The 22,962-nt window shown below is 38.5% G+C and overlaps 1 protein-coding gene and 3 non-coding genes across 4 annotated transcripts; all 4 read right to left on the reverse strand.

The window, feature by feature from the left end:
- Positions 1-124: 124 nt before the first annotated feature.
- trnag-ucc lies at positions 125-196 on the reverse strand. Its single transcript has one exon. It is a non-coding gene; the product is annotated as a tRNA-Gly (tRNA).
- Positions 197-1,090: 894 nt separating this feature from the next.
- Positions 1,091-1,162, reverse strand: trnag-ucc. Its single transcript has one exon. It is a non-coding gene; the product is annotated as a tRNA-Gly (tRNA).
- An 859-nt stretch (positions 1,163-2,021) lies between these two features.
- Positions 2,022-2,093, reverse strand: trnag-ucc. Its single transcript has one exon. It is a non-coding gene; the product is annotated as a tRNA-Gly (tRNA).
- Positions 2,094-9,803: 7,710 nt separating this feature from the next.
- map3k8 (mitogen-activated protein kinase kinase kinase 8) lies at positions 9,804-21,189 on the reverse strand. The gene is made up of 8 exons (XM_038300765.1): positions 21,134-21,189; positions 20,334-20,710; positions 20,082-20,252; positions 16,930-17,191; positions 16,295-16,401; positions 15,270-15,422; positions 12,606-12,852; positions 9,804-12,519 (listed from the first exon to the last, which is right to left on the reverse strand). The coding sequence occupies exons 2-8, from the start codon at positions 20,670-20,672 to the stop codon at positions 12,395-12,397; spliced, it is 1,404 nt and encodes a 467-aa protein (XP_038156693.1). The 5' UTR covers positions 20,673-20,710; positions 21,134-21,189; the 3' UTR covers positions 9,804-12,394.
- Between the last annotated feature and the right edge of the window lie 1,773 nt (positions 21,190-22,962).

Raw genomic sequence — 22,962 nt, forward strand, 5'->3', positions numbered from 1 at the left:
AAACTTGGCATGTAAGTGTGAATAGAGAACATCAAGCTACTATCGTGGATTACACATTCGGTGTTGTGACAATTTCTATTTTGATCTAAATTGCTGTTGTCAACAATTAACAGCAACAAGACATTGCGATGGCTGGGAATCGAACCCAGGTCAACTGCTTGGAAGGCAGCTATGCTCACCACTATACCACCATCGCTCAGATACTTCTGAAAATAGGTATCACCTGAGACAAAGGCAAGCCCCACGTTTGGACAAATTGATCTTGTGGCAAATCACTGTTTCCCATTAGGGACTTTAGGGTTTCAGTTGTTTGAGTTACATTGCATAGGTTGGATTGTTTTGGAAACAAGCCAAATACAATCAATTAATGGTCTTGTTTTTCATTTTCCAGAGAACTAAATCTCCAATGGCTTAAAATCCAACTTGGCCCAACAGTTTGGCTACAGGCAGCTAAGATTTATCAAGCTCAATTATTCTGGCCTACACATATTCCTGTCTTTTTTGGTCAACTTTTGATTTGCAAGTCCCTTGAAACACAAACTAAGAATTCCTCTAGAGCCAGCAATTTAGCTCCAGTCTACAGCATCCATCCCATGATCCACTAATGCCACGGGTGGCCAAAGCATACATTGAAATTTCAACAGTAAAAACATGTCTCTACTGAGTTTCTCAAGTATGACTTCAGCATTTTTTTGTATTCTGCTGACTGGTAATGTGCAACCCCATTACATATAACAATAATAATGGGAATCAGAAGACTCTGATGGATAATGGATAGGAATAAGCTGGGAGAGTTTTAAAATTACCCATTAGTGCCCATTCCAAGTAACTCTGTGTCCAAGTAGTTCACCTTTCTATAAAAACAGCCTGCGTTGGCCTTGAGTACAACCACAGCAAAGCAGCTAGAAGACACCTACAATAAACACGTCACTAGTACCAGATGCAATGTATGTTTTCTGTGAGTATAAACTTGGCATGTAAGTGTGAATAGAGAACATCAAGCTACTATCGTGGATTACACATTCGGTGTTGTGACAATTTCTATTTTGATCTAAATTGCTGTTGTCAACAATTAACAGCAACAAGACATTGCGATGGCTGGGAATCGAACCCAGGTCAACTGCTTGGAAGGCAGCTATGCTCACCACTATACCACCATCGCTCAGATACTTCTGAAAATAGGTATCACCTGAGACAAAGGCAAGCCCCACGTTTGGACAAATTGATCTTGTGGCAAATCACTGTTTCCCATTAGGGACTTTAGGGTTTCAGTTGTTTGAGTTACATTGCATAGGTTGGATTGTTTTGGAAACAAGCCAAATACAATCAATTAATGGTCTTGTTTTTCATTTTCCAGAGAACTAAATCTCCAATGGCTTAAAATCCATTTATCAAGCTCAATTATTCTGGCCTACACATATTCCTGTCTTTTTTGGTCAACTTTTGATTTGCAAGTCCCTTGAAACACAAACTAAGAATTCCTCTAGGGCCAGCAATTTAGCTCCAGTCTACAGCATCCATCCCATGATCCACTAATGCCACGGGTGGCCAAAGCATACATTGAAATTTCAACAGTAAAAACATGTCTCTACTGAGTTTCTCAAGTATGACTTCAGCATTTTTTTGTATTCTGCTGACTGGTAATGTGCAACCCCATTACATATAACAATAATAATGGGAATCAGAAGACTCTGATGGATAATGGATAGGAATAAGCTGGGAGAGTTTTAAAATTACCCATTAGTGCCCATTCCAAGTAACTCTGTGTCCAAGTAGTTCACCTTTCTATAAAAACAGCCTGCGTTGGCCTTGAGTACAACCACAGCAAAGCAGCTAGAAGACACCTACAATAAACACGTCACTAGTACCAGATGCAATGTATGTTTTCTGTGAGTATAAACTTGGCATGTAAGTGTGAATAGAGAACATCAAGCTACTATCGTGGATTACACATTCGGTGTTGTGACAATTTCTATTTTGATCTAAATTGCTGTTGTCAACAATTAACAGCAACAAGACATTGCGATGGCTGGGAATCGAACCCAGGTCAACTGCTTGGAAGGCAGCTATGCTCACCACTATACCACCATCGCTCAGATACTTCTGAAAATAGGTATCACCTGAGACAAAGGCAAGCCCCACGTTTGGACAAATTGATCTTGTGGCAAATCATGTATCTTTTCTGTGAGTATAAACTTGGCATATAAGTGTGAATAGAGAACATCAAGCTACTATCGTGGAGTACACATTCTGTGTTGTAAAAATTTCTATTTTGATGTAAACTGCTGTTTTCAACTACTGCTCACCACGATACCACCATTGCTCAGACATTGCTCAAAACAGGTATGATCTGAAAAAAAGGCAAGTCCCTAGTTTGGACAAATTGATCTTGAGCCATTTGTATTCATTAAAAAAAATTCAATAAACACAGCCTTCATTGGCCTTGAATATAACCACGAAGACACCTAGAATAGATACGTCACTAGTACTAGATGCAATGTATGTTTTTGCATGTATGAGTATAAGCTTTACAGGTGAGTCTAAAGAGAGAATGAAAATCTTGGATTACAGAGTAAACCTGCAATGACTATAAATACCTGCCAAGGGCTGTATGTTGATGTTAAAAATCTACAACTGAAAAAACAGTGACAGAGGGGGAAAAAATGTTGGCCGAAGCAATCAGATCAATAGCTGTATATTTGGAATCTCATAAAAGTTGTCCCCAGCCTTTAAAAAAGTTTAAAAAATTTATAAGCCTTTTTGATGTAAATTCAAATCATAAAAGTCTGTACTGTACACATGAAATTCTGTCATTGTATTGCCACCTTTGAAATCTTGGAAAACTTTGGTATCAAGCTATTAAAAGCAATGAAAGTTGTCATTGCATATGCATCTCTCAATAACCATGCTCCCCATATTTCTCATTTTTCTACAGTGAATTCACCTTAGGCTTCATATAAACCTTCATATATCCAAATAAATTCAAAATATGAAAGGTGCATCAAACAAGTAAAAGCCTGGAAGACTGCAATGAGAATGATTTAGCTCAAGATCAAATTTTCCAAGCTTGTGGCTTCCCCTTGTTTCACATAATAGATCAAAATGCAATGTGCAGTGATGATGGTAAAGTGGTAGGCATAGCTCCCTTCCTGGTACCTGACCTGGGTTCAATGCCCAGCAATCGCACAGTTTTGTAAGAATTATTGGTTGAAAAGAGCAGACGGTAAGAGTTTCTTACATCACTGAAGCTCTTATGATCTCAGTTTATTCTATTGATTTGATCCCACGCTTTACCCATTACAATCTTCTGTTTGTAGATTTATGTAAGTAATGTAACTTTCATGAGGAGACATTAAAAACTAAACATTGTCTGAAAGGAATGTCAGGACTTTTATACACAGCCATAAAATTAAATTGTTTTTGCACAGAAAAGTGACAAGATGAGGTATTAACTACATTTAATATAAAATCTACTTCTGTGAAGTATTTCTCCCTACCACCAACAGGTGGCAGAATAGGGCTACTATATTTATTTGGGCCCTGTGGGTTGCTGTAAAAGTTGCAGTAGCTTTTTGCTTGGGTATTAGGGACAACCTCCTTCAGTGGTGAGTTCAAAGCCAACACTCATGTGATGGATTTAGAAAGAGGAAGAGTGGGCCCAGAGAGCAGATAGGAGAGAAAAACCTTTTCCACATTTCAAACTCTGGGTTTCCCTGATGCAAAATCAGTAGCTGATACAAGCCATGACTAAGTATGAACCTCTGAAAAAAAAACATAGTTTAGAGGCTTTCTAAAATGTTATTCATGCATGGTCTCTAATCTAACTGTCAGCTGGGGAATTCGGGAAAATCAGCACTTTTCCCCCACCTTTATCTCATTGCATTTTCTAACAAATTACCACAGAATGTGAAACAGTTAGCTTTGTATTCCATATAACAGCCATCTTTAACTTAGTTTTTATTTTCAGCAGGATGCCAATAACTTTTCTAATATTTGTCAGTATTAGTTGAATAAATCTACTATAAATAAAATCAAATCCATGTCTTTCCCCCCATTCATGAGGCAAGATAATCAGATGGAAATGTCAGTTACATTGACAGCAGGTTGAGCACAAACTGCATTTAAAGATTCACTTCCACTGATCATATGTCTAAATGTTGGAATAATTTGGATTTTTTTTCTGCATCAGCCCTATTTATAAGCAAATTCTTCTAAGAGTCACAATTATTATCCTGCTGGTAAGATTGATTGCTTCATTGACTATATTTGATCTGACAATGAAGAAATTTACTTGTTACATCAGCTCAAATAGTTAAAGAAGAAGAAGATACCAAAGGAAGAAAAAAGTGCATGGGATGTATGCAGTATATACAGCGAATCCACATATGGCAGCTCTTTTTTTAATAGTAGGGTCATTATCGAGGGTTATTGCTCAGGCTGATAATATTGGTATTTATATAGATTGATATTTATATATACACTCACCGGCCACTTTATTAGGCATACCTGTCCAACTGCTCGTTAACACTTCATTTCTAAGCAGCCAATCACATGGCGGCAACTCAGTGCATTTAGGCATGTAGAAATGGTCAAGACAATCTCCTGCAGTTCAAACCGAGCATCAGTATGGGGAAGAAAGGTGATTTGAGTGACTTTGAACGTGGCATGATTGTTGGTGCCAGAAGGGCTGGTCTGAGTATTTCAGAAACTGCTGATCTACTGGGATTTTCACGCACAACCATCTCTAGGGTTTACAGAGAATGGTCCGAAAAAGAAAAAACATCCAGTGAGCGGCAGTTCTGTGGGCGGAAATGCCTTGTTGATGCCAGAGGTCCGAGGAGAATGGCCAGACTGGTTCGAGCTGATAGAAGGGCAACAGTGACTCAAATAACCACCCGTTACAACCAAGGTGGGCAGAAGAGCATCTCTGAACGCACAGTACGTCCAACTTTGAGGCAGATGGGCTACAGCAGCAGAAGACCACACCGGGTGCCACTCCTTTCAGCTAAGAACAGGAAACTGAGGCTACAATTTGCACAAGCTCATCGAAATTGGACAATAGAAGATTGGAAAAACGTTGCCTGGTCTGATGAGTCTCGATTTCTGCTGCGACATTCGGATGGTAGGGTCAGAATTTGGCGTCTACAACATGAAGGCATGGATCCATCCTGCCTTGTATCAACGGTTCAGGCTGGTGGTGGTGGTGTCATGGTGTGGGGAATATTTTCTTGGCACTCTTTGGGCCCCTTGGTACCAATTGAGCATTGTTGCAACGCCACAGCCCACCTGAGTATTGTTGCTGACCATGTCCATCCCTTTATGACCACAATGTACCCAACTTCTGATGGCTACTTTCAGCAGGATAATGCGCCATGTCATAAAGCTGGAATCATCTCAGACTGGTTTCTTGAACATGACAATGAGTTCACTGTACTCAAATGGCCTCCACAGTCACCAGATCTCAATCCAATAGAGCATCTTTGGGATGTGGTGGAACGGGAGATTCGCATCATGGATGTGCAGCCGACAAATCTGCGGCAACTGTGTGATGCCATCATGTCAATATGGACCAAACTCCCTGAGGAATGCTTCCAGCACCTTGTTGAATCTATGCCACGAAGAACTGAGGCAGTTCTGAAGGCTAAAGGGGGTCCAACCCGTTACTAGCATGGGGTACCTAATAAAGAGGCCGGTGAGTGTATAATTATTGCACTGGGTGTCAGATATAGAGAAACAGGTTATTGCATAGAGTATCAAATAGTAATTGCACATTATATGTTGCACAAGTTATTTGTAGTGTCACATTGTAGAGTCTGGTTGCAGCAGGTATGAATGACCTGTGTTAGCACTCCTTTTTACAAACCGGGTGTAAAAGTCTCAATTTAAAGGAGCTGCTCAGCTCTGGTGCAGACTGTAGAGGAGAGCAAAATTGTCCATGTTTCTGGCAACTTATAGTCCATTAAGGGTAATGAATGGTTAAAATTTAGTTCTTCGATATACCATCCTTTTTTATGGACAAACTCGGAACCACTGGCAGCAGAAAGCCCTGCAGCATGCTGTGAAGAATAATAAATGTAGTATTCTTTGGTTAGAAAGACACCTTGAATCCTGTAAACATCATTTTTGATGTCCTCAGCCAGCTGTAGTTTCAAAATGAGAGCAGCTGCAAAGTTTAATCAAGCATGACAATTCGGGGGCTGCTTTTTGCTCTGTTTTTCAACAGATGGTGATATACAGATACCGATATATACAGCTTACCTAACTGTAGGCATTTACACTGGTGTTCTAGCAGTTTAACATTTTGAATAATATCTTTGATTTAAGGGTGGAAATTAGGCCATAATGGCAGATCCTTACCCTCTACATAAAGCCCATATTTCACCTACGCACTGAGATCCTTGTAGTAGATCATTTTGTCTGAAGAAGAATCTGAAAAAAGAATATATAAAAAAATCAGAAGTGTTGCATATTTGAAAGTCTGCTTTATTCTGTGTCATAGAACAATATAGAAATTGTAAGCTTACAAAAAAATTGCAAACATAACTAAGAAATGACCAACCACTTAACCTAAAAGTATTTTTTTTTATATTTATGGAAAAATAAGATTAAAATGACTATTGTGGTTGAGTGTTGGCCTAGTGTGTTAGAGCAGTGCATTTATGCTCTGAGAAGGTTGCAAGTACCCGGTTTGACCCCTGCAGCCTGCACTCTGGCTGCCTCAACAACCTTAATCCCACACTGCTCCCTGTGTGCCGCACAATGGCAGCTCACTGCTTCCCAAGGGGATGGGTTAAATGCAGAGGTACATTTCTCCAGTGTGATTTCAATAAGTTCAATTATTATTATTATTGCACCACTAAAAGCTTCTTACCATAAAACTGTGGCAGCATTCCTTCACGGGATGCTTTTTTAGCAGGCACCAGAAATCTGGTCAGTGCTGATGGGAAGATGAATTTTGCTAAATACAGAAATAGGTAAAGTACCCAGAAATTGTACTCAAGTAAGCTATATTACTCATATAAAAGTAAAAAGTAGCCAACCATGAAATAACTCAACTAAGGGCCTCATCATCAAAGATTCTAGATAAGGGTCCAGCCTATTAAAATGACCAGTATGAAGGACCAACTCTGCCATATTTAAAAATAAATACAGAAATAACAAAAATGTGAGACATAAATGTATATAACTCTTAATTAGCTTCTTTATTTATTTGCCTTTGTAATATTTACCTTATTTATTTTTCTGTCCTTTATATTCTTCAACTTTATTTTTTAATTACTTATATTTTTAAGTATTTATTTATGTGCATGTTATAATATTTTTGTCTGTTTTATTCTTCCTCTGTATTTTTTTACCTTAGTTATTTCTTCGCCGCTGTTTATTTCTCTCTGCCCTTTTTACATTTCTCTCTGCCCTTTTTACATTTCTCTATGCATTTCTGTCTTATTATGCAAATGAGGAGGGGGTGTGTCCTAGAGAGTCAACCTCTGCTCATTGGTTGGCTTGGCGGTCCATCTTCTTAACTCACAGAGCTCAGAGTACTAAGTTAAATGTTCTCTTTTCTGTTGCTGTTGTTCAATAAAACTATGTTTTAAGACCATTTGAGGTGAGAACCTTATACTTTTAAGCATCACCATATGGCCCATTCACAGATTTAATGCGTAATTTAAAAGAAAATGTGACGAACTTGAGAGGACCGCGGCAACCAGCAAAGCTCCGAAGCTGACGGCAGCTGTTTTAAGTAGAACTGCACAATTTCAACCCCCATATCTTTTAGCAGACTCTAGTCGGTCGACAGTGCCATTGGATGTAGGAGTTCAAAGGGTTGATGGTTCAAGCCTTGGCTCCGGCTTTCAGTGTCGTTGTGTCCTTGGGCAAGACACTTTACCCCCATTGCCATGATGGTGGTCTGAGAGACTGTATGGCAGCCATGTTTCTGTCAGTGAGCCCCAGGGCAGCTGTGGCTACATTGTAGCTTGCCACCATCAGTGTGTGAGTTCGGTGTGAATGACTGAATGTTGTGTAAAGCTACATTCAATAGATATGTATAAACAGAGAGAGATATATTTAGATATATCCGTAAACATAATATAACAACAACAACAACATTTTAAGCAGAAGGAAAACACTTCTGAATATTTATGATTTTCTTGTTATAAAACTTACAAAATGTTTATAGGTTAGATTAGTGTTAGTAATGTCCAGTATCAACATACCGTAAACTGTTTACAGTATTTCTACTCAACCTCCGAATAACAAGGCAGACGAAGCCAATGGAAAATAACATTAAACAAATGAAGTTCAGGTGCAAAAAATAGCTCTGACTTAAAATAAACTGTTGGTGTGTGTATGTGTATCGCATTTTTGTTTCAAAACAAGCTTCTTCGTTACTGAGTGGAGTGACTGACAATGGCGGATAGAGTAGTAAGACATTTTACTCAAGTAAGAGTGGTTATACCTCATTATATTGTTATTCAAGTAAAAGCAAGAAGTAAAATGAAGAGCAACTATTTCTTAAAGTATATTTTGTTTTAAAAAAGTCACCAGAGATGGCAAAAGTACTCACTTTCCTTACTTGAGTAAAAGTACAGATACTTGTGTTAAAAAATACTCTGGTAAAAGTGGAAGTACTGATTAAACTTCTTTACTCAAGTAAAAGTAACAAAGTACAGGCTTGTAAATTTACTTAAAGTATAAAAGTAAAAGTAGAAACCACTTTTTTCATGCCGTTGCCTACATTTTAAATGGATGTCTGCCAATAGGACTAGATCTCCGTTGTGTTCATTTTCAATCATCTCGTCGTCCATGCTACTATGCTAACGCCACCGCCACCAAGCTGCAATGATTTGCCACCAATGAATACCGCCGAATCTGTCGATTCATCTTGTAGTGGTGCGTCAAATGCAACGTAGATTCCCATCCAATTAGACTGAATTTGGTATTGATGATGTGAAAAATAATAACGGTAACTCCATTGAAATGATTTAAAACTAAAGTAACGAGCCAATTTTTTAAAATGTAAGAAGTAGAAAGTACAGATATTTGTGTAAAAATGTAAGGAGTAGAAGTAAAAAGTCGCCATAAAAATAAGTAGTAAAGTGCAGTAAAAATATCAGAAAAATCTACTTGAGTACAGTAATGAAGTATTTGTACTTCGTTACTTCCCATCTCTGAAAGTCACTCAAGTAGATTCAGCATAACATGTACGGTAACTAGTTACTGCTCACTTTTTCCCCCTACAGTCAGAGCAACAACTGAACCGTTAAAATCAGACCATAGTAATTAATTAGAATGGCCTAGTCAAAGTCCAGACAGAAATCTAATATTGACTGTGTGGCAAAAAGTTGAAAATGGATGCTCAGAGAAGCTCTCCATCCAGTCTGACTGAGTTTGAGCTCCAGATCATATAGATACGTAGATCTGCTAGGATGGTGAAATCATTCGCTGTAACAACAGTAGTTTCTAAAAAACACTTACTCATGCAAATCCAGACCTTATTTGTTATAAATTTTATTTGTAAAAGTTTGTGAAAACTGAGTAGGATTTTCCTTCCACTTCATTTGTTGATCTTTAACTCATCTTCCCCCTGAAACACATTACCATATAGGTGCTAATGTGAGGTATGGGAAAGTTTATACAACTCAGCTCAACCCACATAAAACTATTTATATTATTTATTCTACAGCTCAAGAAATACCTGGTGTCAAAGTTGGAAATTGTATAACAAGCTGTGTCACATTAGTTGAACAGCAGATCCTACACAATCTCATTAAGTTCCTTATCAAAATAAGTGAATTTATAATGAAAAACAAAGCATTGGATTTTTGTTTTTATTGCATTAACAACATATTCAATAATACATTGCAAACACTGCATAATTTATATACTTAATACCAAAGGCATGAACACAACAAGCATTCTCTAACAAGCTGTGTACAACATAAATCACATATGCATTCTTAAGAAGCTTAATTTGCATAGAAAAGGGGTTGCTATAAATATTCCACAGGAATCAACAAAAGTTAGTCCATGATGAACTACAGATGATTCAGTACATGCCTGTGTAATTCATACATACCTAAACAGATAGCTTACATTCTAGATATACTGACATCTCTTTCGGGTCAGCTTCACACCAGTGGCTTAGCCTTTTGCATTGCAGAGCTGCAAATTAATAACTCTGCAGGTTGTTTTTAGGTCTTGTTTATTCAAAGGAGGAGAATTAAACAGCCATAACTTGAAACATATAACTTGCAAATGGCAAGATTATGTCGTTACAAACATCCTCAGTTGCGTTGCTAATCCACGATTAGCTTTAAAAACATTCTTTCTATTTTCTTTCAAAGTAAATACAAGACAGTAAAAATGCTATTAGCTATTTAGTTTTTATAAATAGAAATAGAATATTGTTAGGTAGATGTCGTCATGTTGTTTAAGCTGCAATGCATTCTGGGTAAATGACATATGCTAGTTCCAAGAAAGTAAAGAAAAAACAATCCACTGCACTTTGTTTCAAAGTTTGAAGCAGTGTTGCACCGATACCGATACCAGTATCAGGCGGGGCCCCGATCCAGCACTAAAATGGTGGTATCGGTATCGGCGAGTACCAACAAATAGAGCACCGATACCATTTTGAGAGCCAAAAGTTTATTTAACTATTGTCGCCCATTCCAGATAGGCAATAAAAGGTTCTACTGGATTAACTTTGTATTAGTAAGGTAGGCAGCAGCTTGACAAAGCCATGATGGTAATTATTTTACATCCAAGTAGTACGCAGTTCTTCATAAATACACACACACATCAATTTCAAACAGATAGTATCGGTATAGTATCGATATCGGCCATACTGCATAGCCAGGTATCGGTATCGGGGACAAAAAATGGCACCGGCGCAACACTAGTTTGAAGACGTTTCACTTCCCATCCAGGAAGGTTTTTCAATTCTAAATGTCAGAGTTAGCGTTGAGTTAGAGGCTTTATAGAGCGGACCAAAAACTAAGCCTTGTTTTGGATCAGAAAACATGCAAATTGAACTAGACGAACGGGTCCACCCATTAAGAATTTCGGTCGTTTGGGTTCTTTGTTAGCCTGTAATACCCAATACCTGTCTATGCCTCTGAAAGGGGGTCGCTAGATGGAATTGTTGGCGTGGCGGAAATTTTGTAGCTACCGCTACACATATGCTAGGTGTTGTAGCACTAGCTCAATCCAGCCAAAACACTAATGAATCAACCCAGCATGCATTGCAAAGGGAAAAAATGGTGACCTCCATGGTGGAAAAATAGAACCAAAAATATATAATATTCAAATAATACCATGTTTTAACCTATCTCAAATTACACTTTTATAAGTTATTAAGAAAAGTACAACATCCTTAGCCCAGCCTGTGTAGCAAGTGGTTGATCCCTTTTAATCGTTCACTACTTTTTTTTAGCAGTTTGCATCTGTAAAGGCTATGCCTTGGAGCTGGTGAGAAGCTGTACATGGATTACTACCACAGTGAGGTACAGATAACATATAACGCTTTCCTCCACACAATGATACTTCAATAACCAGTGTTCTGCTGTGTACTCTATGAAAAAGCCACATCTCTTTTTTATTTATCCTTTGGCCCTTCTGTTTTTAGCCTATTTTTGTTAACTGGAAATCTCTTTTAAGAGGTGAACTTATTTACTCTAAGCAGCACGTAAGAATTTATTTTTCAATATGGCAGAAAAATCTCAACATAACTATAATAATATAGTACCAAAAAGGGGATTTCTGGCATTAAGATGTGTTGAAGTTACACAAATTAAATATTGTCTTTAAGTCTGACTTAATCCCAATTTATATTTATGTTTGTAAAATTTTTTTTTTAATTCAGTATGAATTTCTCTTTTTATAGAACATAAGGATGTGAGAATTCAGCTCAGACTTATGACAATACGTAAACAAAACATACATGTGTCCGCTTTAAATAAAAAGATAAAGCCAACAAGGAAGCAAGTTGGCAGTTATAGTAAAGGCTTGATTAAAAATGCTCTGCCTCAAGTCCTTATTGCAACATTGATCAATTTAACTCCCCCAGATGAGCATGATTATAGTCCGTGGAAAGAAAATTCCCTCTATTAACTGACACATGACTTTAAGTGGATGCAGCACTTTCATCCTTCAACAGGCCCTCCTAAAGAGAATGACCATTTAAAAATAACGGTAAATGTGAGCCTAAATATGATGTTACAACAGCTGCTGTCTCCTAAAATACAGAGTCTGCTCAATGTGGCCACCATGTCTCCTGTTTTATTCATGAGTCATATTGCCTGCAGCTCTCTGGAAGTTTCAACTCAAAAGCTAAAAGCAAATGAGCGACTGGCCTTTACAGTTCTGCTAAGATCAATCTTTTGGAGGAATACGGTTATCCGTATTCAGAGGCTGGAGGTCCTGCCACCAGCTTGCTGTAGCCTGACAAGGCCCCCAAGTCTATGTACAAAGAGCCCTTCCTCCGTAAGTGGCCAGAGTCTTCAGAGTAAAGAGAGGATTCTGTAGAGAGAAAGAGAGAGAAAGTAAGCAACTATTATGAGTGGTGTGTCTAATGACGATTCTAAGCTCCGCCCCAAAATGCTTACCCTGCGTGGTGTCGTGGTGCTGACTAGGCTGCCGCTGCAACATGTGGGTGGCTTCCTCCAGAGCTGAGTCAAGGCTCCAGCAGCGGGGCTGATCTTCCCTGGGAGGATTCAGGGCCTCGTCCTTCAGAAGCTCGGACGCAGAACTCCGCAGGGTGGGGTTCCTCTCTAGGGCCCGCTCCAAAAAGGCCCGCATTACTGCACTGCAGTCCTCCGGTATGTCCTCCAGAGGCGGCGCCTGCTTGTGGATCTGTTTGCACACACAGATAAAAGATAACTCACTAAAACCGCGTGAGAGAAGCAAACTTTAGATGCAGTTGGTGCACAGATGTTCAAAACCACTGTGCCGGCAGCTGTGATCAACTAAGCAACCTGTTTGATGAGGTCAAGGCAAAAACAGAACAAGTTAAAGTAAAACTCAGACTGTTGAAGTAATTCTAACCAATGCTTCTCCATGACGAGTTTCATGGGGAAGTGAGTAACTGAAAAAAAAATATATTGTTCTAAAAAAGTCAAGTATCCATTTAAGAAACAGAACCATGCAATGGAACACTATTAAAAGAAGCCGAAGCACTGTTGACTCACATCATGTGCAAAGGTTAAAACTGCTCTTATCTCCTCAACATCTAGACTGGAATCCCAAAGCTCATTAATGGAAACTGACGTCAATGCAGCAAATACTTTCTCTTAATACATTTTGTCGTCACTTTCTTTCCCTGCATTTACTGAAATATGTACTGATAGCAAAATTTGATTATTGGTAAACGTATCTCTTAGCAAAGGGGCCTGAAAGCTTTACAATCCAAAGAGTTTCATTGCATTAAGCTCAGACAAACAACTTTAGTGCAACAAATTTTATAGGACTTATTCACATACTGCAATCATTTATATGAAAGTGCATTTTTCATAAAATGCATGTATTTTCACTTAATTTGAACGGGTAGGTAAGACAAGATCGTGATTATTCATGAATATCTAAGGAAATTACTATTTCAAAGGTTAAGAATAAAGAAAATTAAGTTTTTGCAGAAAAAAAAAGGTTTGTTTTCGGAGAACAAGCAAACTGTCATAAGATGTTGATATATTTTTTGAGAATTATATATAAAAAATTTACTTATGACAAGAAAAAAGATCTAAAACAAATATTAAAGCTACTTTTACTGTCATATGTCCTGGAAAACAAAAGAAGCTGTTTAGTTTTAGACTCAAACTGTGACAAAAAGATGGATGAGCATGCATTTCCTTTGGATGGTGAAATATTAACCCTAAACAACATAGTATGGTTGCTGCAGAACCTGGTCTAGAAAAACTAATTACTAATTTAGAATCTGTCTGATAAAAAACGTGATAATAAAGCCTGAAATTTGCTTTGTCAGGTGTAATTGCACATAAAACTTAAATTACAGAAAGTTTGAGATGAACTATGCCCTTAGGTAGGTAGATTTTAGTACCATTATAGTCAAACTGTATTATACCACACCACTGATTCTGCATGTAAAGACCTTTTTTCCATGATGTTAGTAAATATCTGCAAGGATTTCTATAGAAACAGAGCAAAGAGTTCTAGAAAAACAACCTTCTCTTTTTAGCACGATACAAGATGAAAGGACATGTAGAGGCGCCCCCATCATTGGTTTTAAAACCAAGCTTGTTTCATCGTTGTTTGCTACATGCCGCACAACCACAAAACATCCCACCTGGCCTCAAACAACCCCTACTGACCTCTGTCACGCAAATAATCTTGTGTGACACTAAAACAAAACATCTTTTGGGTTTAGTGACGTTCATTCTATGTTTTGACTAACTTTGGGTTGAGCAAACACCTTTCTGATTCGTCCACATGAGATGTCAATACTTTTGACCGCCTGTTTTGCCTGTTCTAGATGTCTGTAATATACTTTTTTTTTCCCTCAAGCAGGTATTTTGTAATGTTGCTCGCCAAGTCTTTCAAGGTTCCCTGGAGTCTTTTGCTTGATCCAAACACCACAGCATCCTTGCACTTAGCATAGGAAGCTCCTGACGTTCCCAGTCCTCGCTAGGAGCAATATGGCCGCCCATAATCCTTTGCATGACAGAATGTATTGGCACATCCCACCTCACGGAGTATAACAAAATGGAACGATTGCTTCAGTTGTGTACACTTTCTGACATATGCTAAGGTGCACACATGCATATGTTTGATATTATAAAGTTGAGTTTTAGCACTTTGTTCAATTTGTGTAACTTTTGTTTTTTGTAGTTCTTTTCCAGAAGTCTGTAGTCCCAATTTGACCAGTGTCATTCTTGCTTGTGTCTACTGTGTAATAACGTCTGTAGGGTTGAAGGCTGCCTGGAGTCCAGAGATCCTTTTCTACCCTGGATAGTTCTATTGTTGACCCAGCGAAAGGTGAAAGGTTACGGCTAGGAACAGGAGGTAGAGCAACATGTATTCAGATCTAGCCTTTATCTCACTAGATCTTCTGCCCACTCCATACAACTTGGAAGTACATTGATCCATACTAGACACTTTTGGATAATTGACTGTTCTAGATCTATCATTTTCTTGTAAATTGCATTATTTACATACCAATTGTGTAACAGACTTTGCCCAAACCCTTCTGACTGAGTCGTTTACTTATTGTCTGTCAGTGATTACCTGACAAAAACTGGACAATAAATGCTACTCACAATGTAGAGGTAAGATGGGTAGGCGGTTCGTGGGTACCTCCTGACCCAAGGAGGGCTAGCAGTCTGCATGTGGATTATGGTTGTGCCAAGGCTGTAGATGTCCGTCTTGGTGTTATGTCCTCGGCACAGAACCAGTTCTGGACTCATGTACATCTGTTTGATATGAACAGGGGGATAAAACAACAGATGTTGGTATGAGAAACAAATGACAAAGTGAGAAAGGAAAGTTGTTCATCATTTAGTAAGCATTTATCTTTCTGACAATCAGAGAGAACAGGAAGTGTCCTCTTACACAAGAAGGGGCTTTCTGTAACAAACAAGCTAACCTTTAGGCCCACGCTCTGTATAAATGTGTGTTTGTGTGTCAAAGTGCAATGTAGCCGGTTGGCCTGAGAGTGAAGGCCAAACACAGCAGCCAAATTCATCTTTGTCTCTGTTGGAAATTCCAGCTTGCTCTCCCCCTGTTAATGTGTGTCTGAGCCACTCGGTGTATTTGCAGGCTCACTCTCTGTTATTATTGCCACAGAGTGTCTGCCCTGGGACTTTCCGCAAGCCCAATTGCAAGAGCCTCAGTGTGCACATGTGACACACATAACAGGCCAAAACATTTGAAAAGCAAAAAGGAGCACAGGTTGTGGGAAAGAACGCGAATGAGAAATCCCTGGGATTACTCCTAAAATGTCCTGCAGCTTAGAGCAAAGCGTCCTGGACGGACCCAAACTGTTTTATTAGTAGCTGCTGTTTGCTATGCAGCAACTCTTGGCAGCCCCTGATCCCCAGCTTTAGAGCTTGGAAAGGACAGACAAGTGCTGACAAGTCCCTAGACCAATTAGTAAAAACTTTTTTGGGGAAAAAACAAGTCTGAGTCAGAAACGACATGACTGCTGACTGTTCTAGTAAACAAACATCAAGTCTGATTCGAGGAAGCAGCACTAAAAGGCTGTGTTCACAAGAATCTGATGCTTGCATCCTGTAAGGCTGCGTCAGGCCTTTTTGACTTGTGTTTTTTCTTTTTCGTTTCATACCTCTGTTCCTCTGAGGTCTCTGGGGGTGTATACATCCTCTGTCATCTGCACTGTCAGACCAAAGTCGACCAGGACGGCCTTGTCCGACATTAGGACGATGTTACTGGCTGAGGAGAAAAAAAACAACGATTCAGGAACGAAAATTTGACGGATTTTCTTTTCTTTCAGTTTCAGCTTTTTGCTGCACAGTATGTAAGCTAACTACAGCCCTGGAATGTGTTTGTCCTGATTTAAAATGAGAACAAGGTAGGGTGTGTCATAGGAATGCATAGGAGGAAGTTAAATTAATAGTTCAGCAAAATCTTTTTGCAAAAAAAGAGTCCTTGTTAGAAAAGAAAACTGATAGCAGCAAAGAATTTCCACTGTTTGATCTCTCAAGGCATCCGGCCTAACAGAGCTTTGGTTCCAGTTGCAATGAGTACAGCTGCTTTATCAGATTTATTCTTAGTGTTCAGTGTTGACCAGCAATAAGAGTACGTCTTCATGACAAGAATGACTCACAAGAAAACTTATCTGAGGGTAAATCTTTAGGCTCCATTACATCATTTCCTTTATTGCTAATTAGTCCCTGAACAGCATGAACGGGCTCTGCACGTCGAACAAAAAAAACAAAAAACATTTCCTCTTTCTCTTACGTTTGATGTCATGATGGATAACATTGCGTGAATGCAGATACTCCAGCGCCCGCAGGACCTGCTTGGCCACCCAGATGATCTCAAACTCCCTCATGGGTCCACAGCTGTCCAGCTTCTCCAGGACCGAGCCACTTTCCCCAGCTTCCATGAACAGGTGGACGTTCTGGTCCCAGAGCAGGGCGCCATACAGCTCGGCGATGTTCTCATGGCGGAATCGGGCCTGGAACTCCACATCAGCTGCTTTAAAATGCTCAATGGGGATCTGCAAGGAAATGATCAAATGTAAAATAAAAATCATTGTCAGGACATACCTTTTTGAGTAATTTAGGAAATAGAGCAATGTTTTGCTAAATATGTTTACTTGCACACTTGGAATAACATGAAAGATTATGTAGTAAATGTTGTGTTGTGTTAGAGAATCTGGTTTAAATAGAAACTTGCTTACTTTGAGTTAACTAAATCCTCATTTATGCTTGCCGTGTCTGCAATGTTTACACCGGGCAGACAGCTTTACTCGGAAAAACATGGCGGATGCCAAAAAAATAAACAAAAAAAGAAGGAGTGTGGTCTACTGGTTAAGGACATTGCACTTGGAATCCAGAGGTTCTGAGTTCATGTCCCACAGGCTTACACTCTGGGTCCCTGAGCAAGACCATTAACCCCACAATGGCTGCCCACTGCTCCCCAAGGGGATGAGTTTAGTGCAGAGTTTTAAGTTGTATTACTCTGTACTTGTGACAGTGTAATAACAATAAAAAAAAGCTGAAAAAAGTTGCTCCTACCACCAAATCTTTGCAAGGATAAATTAGTCAACACATTGAGAATAGAAGAGACTTAAAAAACAGATGTTTTCTACTTCTACAGATAGATTATTAGGTAAACAGGGAAAAGCCACATTACAGAGCCACACAATTCTGACTTTTTTTTCTCATTTCTGCACAGAAAATACCCTTATCAGGCATAAACTAGCCCTAAATAAGTAACGCCCAATTGTACTGCAAAGCTCCATATTTTATACCAACCATAGAAAAGTGTTTTTTTTTACACTGATTAGCAGAAGGATGCTAAGCAAGGTCACCTTAGCTTGGTTTAGCAACAACTCTTAATGACACTTTGCAATTGTTCTCCAAATTTGGAGCTTCATAATTCCAAGTAAAAGTAACATGAAAAGTCCCAAGAACTCTGAATGTCTTTGAAGGTTAAAGGTTCCACACTAACTGGACTTCACAAACCAAAATGTCAACATGTTCTCTTGTTCCCTACGCTGCACTTCTCCTTTTGTTTTCTAACTTACATTACAACTTAAAACCTTTTTTCTTCAAATACTGTAGAAATTTTTAAATAGTGTTCCATAACAGTTTTCCCTAGTATTTATGCAAATCCTCTAGTTTATGCTAAGAGAAAAAAACAAATTTAGCTAAACAACATGTGCACTATATGCTTAACAAGCAGTTTGAAAAAGGGAATTGCACTAACTGCAGTAAAACATTTTTACTGTGATATTTATGTTTCTGTATAGGTTATCAATTATAGTTTAAATACTTTGATGCAGTGTTGCATACAGTGATACATAAAACATTTATGTTGCTAGTATTGGTTAGAATAGTCAGAACATAATAAACTGAGCATACAATAAAAATAACTTGCAGGTAGAACAGAATGAGTTTTATACCTCTGAGACAACTAGAGCACATGATACAACTTTCCAGCTATCCATGCAGGTAAAACTAGGGATGCACGATATTGGGATTTTGGCCGATATCCGATATGCCGATATTTTAAAACTCATGTAGCCGATAACCGATATCGATACCGATGTTAAAGCTGGACAAAAATAAGTAGCCATTGAAAATAGCAGTTTTGTTATCCATTTCTGACACTTTGAAAAATAATATACTCAAATATATTTTCATACGCTGACATCGAATTGATTTTTAAAAACGCGGTATCGATCTATTTTACTTTCAAAATCTCATTTCTCATTTGAAATTTCATCGTTCTGTTACAAACTCTCGTGATATTTTGCAAATTCTTGTGAGATTTTGTTAGTAAAATAGATCGATACCGCGTCAATATATCAACATATAAAAATATGGCAAAATTTTGTTGATTTTCGGGGGATTTCGTAGCATAACGATGACATATAGCAATATTTCATTAGTAAAAGAGATTGATATGGTGTTTTTAAATGGCATTATATCAGCATATGAAGATATTGGGATATTTTAATGTATCAATATTTTTCCCTCGTCTTTAGAAGATTTTTAGTCTGTAAAAAAGAAGTTTTTGAGGAAGAAGTAGTATTTTTTTTTAGACTTTAGAAACTCAGAAGCTGATCAAATATCGGGTTAAATATCGGTGGGGTGGCCGATGCCAGATATTCAGTTTTAAGGCCGATACTGATAGGGGGCCGATTATATCGTGCATCCCTAGGTAAAACATTGCCTTCATAGCCAACAAACCAAATGGTAGCACCTAAAAATATTAAAAACAACTTAATCAAAATGCATCTGCTGCATTGTATAATATTAGAGCAAAGTGTATTGAAATATATTGTTTTTATGACATCCTTGTTATGACTCAGATAATCAGCATCCAACTATAAACCTGTTCCAGGAAGTTTTTCCTTGTTTATTTATAGCGGTTTGCAAAGTCAACACGAAATTCTGATAAAACGGACCAAGGTAGGAAGCTGCTCCTTCCTGATTCGTCAATATTTTCCAAGCATGAAAGAGTAAACACGCACTCACACTTCGCCCCCTCCACAACCACAGTCCTACGGATAAACATCGGTGCGCATAAAAATGGGTCACATGACTTCTTGTGAAAATTGTGCCATTTTAAAAGAAATTGCTGAAAAAAACAGAAAAGTATTAAGAGCAGCTGAGGGAGGTCATGTGGAATCTCCATTTTTGCATCAAACTTTGCCCTTATGTTTTCGACAGAGCACAGCACTCTCTTCCTCTTTCAATTCAAAAGAAATCATAGCTGACTGATGCACACATGACCAGTCTTTGCACAACCTGAGGATATCTGAACTGCTTCACATACAAGCTTTACTTAACCTGCCAAAATATTTGGCAGTTAAAGAGCAAAGGGTTACAAGGAGACATGCACAGGTGGAATTCCAGTAACCAGTCAGCGGGGCTCACCAGTTTGCAGGCCATTCTCTTCCTGGTCTTGATGTCCTGAGCTAAGTGGACTTTCCCAAATGAGCCCTTGGGCACGAGGCCAGGGCCGGGATTTTTGTAGGTTAATGTCCATGGAAACAGAAGAACATCCATGTTAATCTGGTAGCGGCCTTTTTGAACGGCCATATCCTTCTGCAATGAAAGAGAAACTTGTTAAATCTTAGAAGACAATGAAATGCTTCAGCAAAATAGAACAATTACAGGAAGTCTTACCTTATTTAGGAGGACTCCTATCTCCTCAGGCAGGTGCTGCAGAGCTGCAGTCTGCATGTTGGACAGGAGGTTCACAAAAGACAGCAGGTCCTGCACCGTCCCATAGCGGACACCCCCAACCCCATTACCATAGTCCTTCTGCTCCTTCCCTGGACCCACTCTGACCAGAATCTCCTCATTTTCATCCATCTCCTCCTGGGAAAGTCCCTCTTCATCAAAAGACAAACCAGCTTCTTCCTCTTCCTCAAGCTGATACAGTGTTTCTGCTGCGTTGATGATGTCCTCTACATTCATATGAGCCAACAGCAGTTCTAGTCCGGTGTCATATTTGTAATCCATTTTTTTCTTCTTTGTCTGCTCGTCTGTTCTTGCACGGCCTGGAATAAAACATCGGGAGGTCGTTATTCTTTTTTTCCTCAGTGATCAGACAGCAAACTACACTGGTGCTTTGAAAGAGGCTGACTGAAGCCAAACACCTGGGAGGGGCTCAGAGGAGGGTTTTCCAGGCAAGGGAGATTTTTCAGAGTGAAGCCGGGAAACTCCAGCAAAGCTCAGCCCTCCGTTTACAGACAGACAGAGAGTTGTTAGGGAGCTGCACAGAGGAATCTAAGATATTTACAGCTACAGATTACTGGATATACTGATAAGCCCTGTGGAAACACTAAAAATACTTTGCAAGAAGGAAAGAAAGAAAGTCTATCTAAGCAGAGTTGCCTCTCAGATGTAAACATTTTAAGGTATTAATAGTAAATCTTTAGGCTTTACAAGCAGCAAAAGATATAGAAACATCGAACATTTACCTAAGATGTGTAGCAAACGCTCATCAGCATTGCTTTCTCTCCATTGTGCACCTCCAGCGTCTACTGCTGTGTGACTGCGCTGGAACGGAAGTAAACAAAGGAAGTTATAGGTCTGCTGCACGTAGGAAAGATGACGCTGGCAGAGTGGGGAGGATTCTTTCTCTTTGTAGGTTTTGGTTGCTTTTTCTTAGGTATTCAGAGATGGAAAGATAAATGGTTTTCCTTTTTGATTCAAAGATTTCTTTTTGGTGGTGAGTTTTACGTCAAGAAATAGGAGGGAATCCTCTGCTTTTGTAGGTCAAAATCACCTTTGATTTCAGTCATTTACTCTCACGTAGAAAGTTGAAACCGCAAACCTTTCATTTCAGTACCATTCATTTTTTTAATGTCTTAAAACAGTTTGTCCTAATTTTTTTAATGGAACAAAACCCTAATGCTAATGAAAATATGTAGATATCAGCATCTCCTTCCATCATCCATCCATTGGATAACAGGTCTGGCATTCCTCTCCTAGGAGACACTTCCCAGCTGGTAGTCCTATAGGTCATCATAGGGGTTCTTCATCTTTCCAGGGGTTTTCTAATAGCGGGGCTGGTCTTTATAAAAATATAAAGTGAAATTCCATTGAATCCTTATTTCTTAACACTAGCACCCTACTGAGAAAGCCTATTTTAAACACTTTTATCCGGGATCTTTTAAATACAAACTAGGGTCAGAATGTAGAGCAAGGACTAATACAATAGCTTTGCTTTTTGCCTTATATTCTTCTTCACAGTTATAGAATAATGCATCACAAATATTGCAGATGGGACCTCAGATGATTCGTTCATCTATTTTTCTGTCCTTAGCTTGGGAACTATGGAGCAGATTTTTTTTTTTCATTATTGTTGCAAAAAAAAAAAAAAATGTTATCCAGAAATGAAACTTTAAATATTTTAAAAATAAAAAGCTTTACAATTAGTTTGCCTTTTTATTGTTTTATGACCCATTTTCTTAGTTTCTCAGTTGTTTTTTTTTTTATGTTTTCTTTTTTATTTTATTTTATATTTACATTTTTTGACATAAAATTTTCCAGAATTTTTTTTGTGGATGTTATATTTTCATTTTTTTTTTCTTTTTACAAATTGCGTAACTTAAGTTCTCTACACTTCAGACCCCATGCAAATACACTTGATGCATACATTGACCCGAAAAAATGCTGTTGCTGACTTCTATGCAGAATATTAGAAATGCATTTTCTCTCCTCACTCTAGACTCTAGAATGAGTTTTACAAACAAAACAAAAATAAGACAATAAGCCGGTCCCATCGTGGCGTAATCGGAAACACTGACACACGAAGTATGCTCCTGATGTCCGGTCTGCTCCGTAGCTTTGTTTTGGTCGCTGTAACTGCAGAAAATCCTGCTTCACAAAGTTAGGACGTTATAGATAGGATGAGTCTTGATCTGAATTAACCTGTGTCAAGAGGCAGAGATGCACCAACTGATGTAACTGGGAGAGAATACCGCAATTTATTATATTTTTCAAATTAATTTTATTTTTTTTTTCTGTGCGGCCCGGTACCAAATGACCCACGGACCGGTAGCGGTCCGCGGCCCGGTGGTTGGGGACCGCTGCTCTAGAGGAAAGCCCACTCCCAGAAGTGAAGAGAATGTGATCTGTAAAAAAAGAATGCAATTAGTAAAACTCAATCTAATAGCATGTAAATAAAATTTAAAATATGAAATTTATAAAAATAAATTAAGGAATAAAATAAAAAACATTGTCAAAATGAAAAATCTGTAACAATCTGTAAAGTAAACATGAATTAAAAAATAAGCTAAACAAA

The sequence above is a fragment of the Cyprinodon tularosa genome, unplaced genomic scaffold (genome assembly GCF_016077235.1).
Source record: "Cyprinodon tularosa strain WSP-4 unplaced genomic scaffold, ASM1607723v1 ctg456, whole genome shotgun sequence".
NCBI classification, from domain to species: Eukaryota; Metazoa; Chordata; class Actinopteri; order Cyprinodontiformes; family Cyprinodontidae; genus Cyprinodon; species Cyprinodon tularosa.